General features: G+C 43.4%; 1 protein-coding gene across 1 annotated transcript; it reads left to right on the forward strand.

The window, feature by feature from the left end:
• Nucleotides 1-803: 803 nt before the first annotated feature.
• LOC127295964 (F-box/LRR-repeat protein At3g26922) lies at nt 804-4080 on the forward strand. The gene is made up of 5 exons (XM_051325994.2): nt 804-1052; nt 1161-2095; nt 2568-2723; nt 2811-3014; nt 3712-4080. Exons 2-4 carry the CDS (start codon nt 1193-1195, stop codon nt 3003-3005), a joined length of 1254 nt encoding a protein of 417 aa, XP_051181954.1. The 5' UTR covers nt 804-1052; nt 1161-1192; the 3' UTR covers nt 3006-3014; nt 3712-4080.

The raw sequence follows: 4080 nt of genomic DNA on the forward strand, positions 1-4080 counted from the left end.
CACATAGTCCTTTGGGTAGCTTAAAGCATGACATAGAGAAAGTCGGTATCGCTTGGGCCACTGATTTTATGAGAATCTCTTTGCCCCCTACTGACAAGAGTTGTTCCAGCCAGCCAAGCACCTTCTTCCATACCCTGTCTTTCAGGTATTTAAAAGCTCCACTCTTGGACCTGCCCACATCCGCTGGCATACCAAGATACTTCTCATTCAGCGTCTCTCTCTGAACATCGAGCTCCGCTTTGATGTCCCCCTTGATACCCTCCGGACACCTTCTACTGAAGAAAATAGATGATTTGTCCGTATTAATCCGTTGTCCTGAGGCATTACAATATTTCGCCAATGCCTCTTTAACTTCTCTCGCACCCTCCGCATTCGCCTTGAAGAACAGCAGGCTATCATCTGCAAAAAGGAGGTGGTTCACAGCCGGGGCTGTGGAGCCACCTGGACTCCATTAAGCGCTGATGATTGGTCATGGTTTTTTAAAAGGCACGAAAGGCCCTCTGCCGCCAACAAGAACAAATAGGGGGAAATAGGGTCACCCTGGCGGATGCCCCTAGTCGGCCGAAACTCCTCCTGTGGCACTCCATTGAAGAGCACAGAGAAGGATACACTGGTCACCAATCTCATCAACATAGTGACCCACCGCCGGCTGAACCCCAGCTTAAGCATAATCTCCTCTAGATATTTCCACTCAACCCGGTCATAAGCCTTCCGCATATCCAGTTTCAGCGCGCAAAAGCGATGTTTCTTAACACGCTAAAAGTAAACAAAGGCCAGATCGCTAAAAGTTTCAGAGGTCAGAGGTCACGCCTAAAGGTCCAATTGTCTCCAAATCTTTGGCGCCAACGAAAGTTCGGTCTCGCGCCCTTTTTCCCTCGTAGCCGGCTAGCAGCCACCTCCCTGCTGCTGCCGATCCCGCTATTCCGCGGTCCCATTCCCACTCTCCCCGACCTCCCGCACCGTCTTTCGCCGTCACCATTTCCCGCGCCGCCACTGGCCTATCATCAACGGTGGTTCATCTCCCGAGCCTCCAGCAGCTGCAATATCCTCAGGTGCTGCGTTGGCGCCATGCGCACTTTCCCTACTATTTTCTGATTCTCCTTTTTGTTTCGTTGTGTGACCAACTGACCATGACATATTCTCTCCCGTTTATTATTCAGCAAAGTTAAGCGTTCGCAGGCTGTTCGAAGCAATGCCTCAGAGCAAGAAGGCTTCAATGGCTGCACCTGACCGCATCAGCGCCCTGCCGGACGCTGTACTGCAGCACGTGCTCACGTTTCTGCAGGCGAAAGAGGCGGCGCAGTCGTGCATGCTCGCCCGTCGCTGGCTCCACCTCTGGAAGTCCCTGCCCGTGCTCCGCGTCACTGGCGGCCACGTGCAGGAGTCGCGCGAGTTCATGGAACACCTGCTTATCCTCCGGGACCGCACACCTCTCGACGCCTGCATCTTAACATTCCACAGAGCCTCTTATGATGATATGCGTTATGTGATGCTGTGGATTCGGTATGCTCTGCTGTGCCAAGTTCGAGTGCTCAATGTTGCTCTCAGTCGGGCTATTTTTTGGCAGCTGTCTAGTGCGCATCTAGTCTCCCACAACTTGACTGAATTGAATCTAGACCATGTATGTGTAGGAGACAACTTTCTTGATTTCTCAAACTGCCCGTCGTTGGAGGAGCTCAGGATGACAGAATGCTTCATTCATTCTGACTGGATCTCTTCTCCTTCCCTCATAAGTCTGAGCATTGTGGATTGCTATCTTAGTGAGGAAACACGAATTGGTATCTCTGCTCCAGGTCTCATTTCACTTCAGATAATCTCTTTCGTAGGTGCAATTCCTTTGCTTGAAGACATGCCAGGGTTAGTAACGGCAGCTGTTACGTTTGGCGATGGATGTGGGGATTCTAGTGTGAGACTTGCGGAGCGTGAAATGGTTTGTGATGACACATCTTGTGAATGTTGTCACGGCAACAATTATTGTGGTGTTGCTTGTTGTGAGTGTTGTTATGGCCTTTCTGATGCCAGTAATGCAGGCTGCGTTCTTCTCAATGGTTTGTCAGCAGCTACAAATTTGAAATTGGTAGCCGAATCTGAAGTGGTACTCTTACAATTACTCTGACTGTTTGTTTTTCGTTTGCCATCCAGTGATTTTCTAGCACTATATATATTGACATGTGTATCGCTGAGTTAACATATAAATGAGTAGCATATAGATGCAGCAAAACAAACTGAGTTTTAAAAATATCAAGCATCAGTTGGGACATGTAAGTTAGGATTGTAAAGAAAAAAGAATGCTTGGATCTAAGATAGTGTAGATAGACAAATTATGAATTTTCTATATATATCGTAAAATACCATGGTCCAGCACAGAGCAATGATAGTTTTTTTTTACATGACTTCTCTCAAGATGGCTGATGTGATAATGTTCTTCCGTAACTTAGAGATTCATAAAATTTGACAGTTATATAGACATGTTCCATTGCTTATAGATGTAAATCTTGTTTTAGTATGTTTGTTGCTTGTACTTAATATTAAATCCTAACTTGGTGTTTCTTGTATAACCTATCCAGTTCATTATCAGAAAGGATTTGAGACAGTGCCCTACATTTAGTAACTTGAAGACTTTATTTCTCAATGGGTGGTGTGTGGCTGCTGACCAGCATGCGCTAATTTGTATTCTCCAGCATTCACCAGTTCTGGAGAATCTCACTCTCCAACTTTCCAAGGTATTAGGTTTATACATGGACAGTTTTATGTTGTTCAAATTGGCATCCATTAATGTTGGCTGTATTTTACAATTGTGCTTGGTACAGACTCCAGAAGGTAGCTATGCCATGAAAACGACCTACAACCTATTGGAACAGCCATTTGCATCTGAAAACTTTAAAAAAGTTTTAGTCATATGTCCATATGTTGATCAGAGAGTTCACAACATTGTGAAGTCCTTGAGCACCTATGGCATACCCCCTCGGAAAATTTATATCAAGACAGACAAAGAAATCATCTGATTGTAACTTGTAAGTTAACCATTTCCACTCTTCATTATTGTTATATTTGTACAGTTTGTGTGCAAGTGTTAAATCTGTAGCAACGAGTTTTTGAAACATAGGAAAATTGAAAATGTTGAAACTTTCCTGGTTGATTTGAAATGAAAGGGTATACATTTTTCACAGTTCACTCTTAAACTTATACTTGTATTTTAATGGAAGGAATTTTCCACATAGATATACCATAAGCAAGGTATAAGTGGACGATTACATACTCGGCACACCATACTTTTTTACTTAGCATTCTGTATGTAATACGTTATAGGTTACGTTTGCATAATATATCAACATCCACCATACCAAATCTGTACCACTAACTCTATCATGGGTTACTTTTTTCATAATGTATTCAGTGGTACTGTAAATTTTATATTTGTTCTATGAACTTGGTCAAAGCTAAACTGATTTGATTAAGACAAGATCAAGTGGTCTTTTACATTGTCTGGTTGGTCAGTTGGTGCTAGTTATTTATAGAGAAAACAGTAACATGTGTCTGACTTGGCAAAATTTAGATGAACTTTATGACATGGCAATGTTTGGATAAACTTGTATGCCGTTTAAAATCAGTGACCTGTACTTTGGATTCAGTTTGTGAGGCGTGGAAATTTATTATTGTTCTGAAGCAAAGGATCTCTCTGAATTCCTGGTGATTGTCTTTTTTCTGTAGATCTTAATTCGGTCTGCACAGGTTCAGCTCAAAGCAGGGAGGACAAGATCTAGGCTGTTGATGGGTCCCTATCTTTCTTTATTAGTACCAACTGCGAAGCTTAATGTTCCCGCCTTTTGTCTGTGTGGATCTTCGTAGGAATGAGCATATGCACTTGGTAATATTAGCTGTTGACATGTAGCAGGATCTGGTTCTGAACTTATGCGAGTTACTTATCGATATTGCTGATGCACTTTTGCTTCACGCGTTAATTTGTAATGCACATTTAGTCTTGCTTCTTTCATTGCAAACATTTCTCCTTGTAGCTGTGACTGGGTCTGTGTGCATGGCTGCCCATTATGACAGGAAGACTCGCGCATCAGTGTTAGC

The sequence above is a fragment of the Lolium perenne genome, chromosome 4 (genome assembly GCF_019359855.2).
Source record: "Lolium perenne isolate Kyuss_39 chromosome 4, Kyuss_2.0, whole genome shotgun sequence".
In the NCBI taxonomy this organism is placed as follows: domain Eukaryota; kingdom Viridiplantae; phylum Streptophyta; class Magnoliopsida; order Poales; family Poaceae; genus Lolium; species Lolium perenne.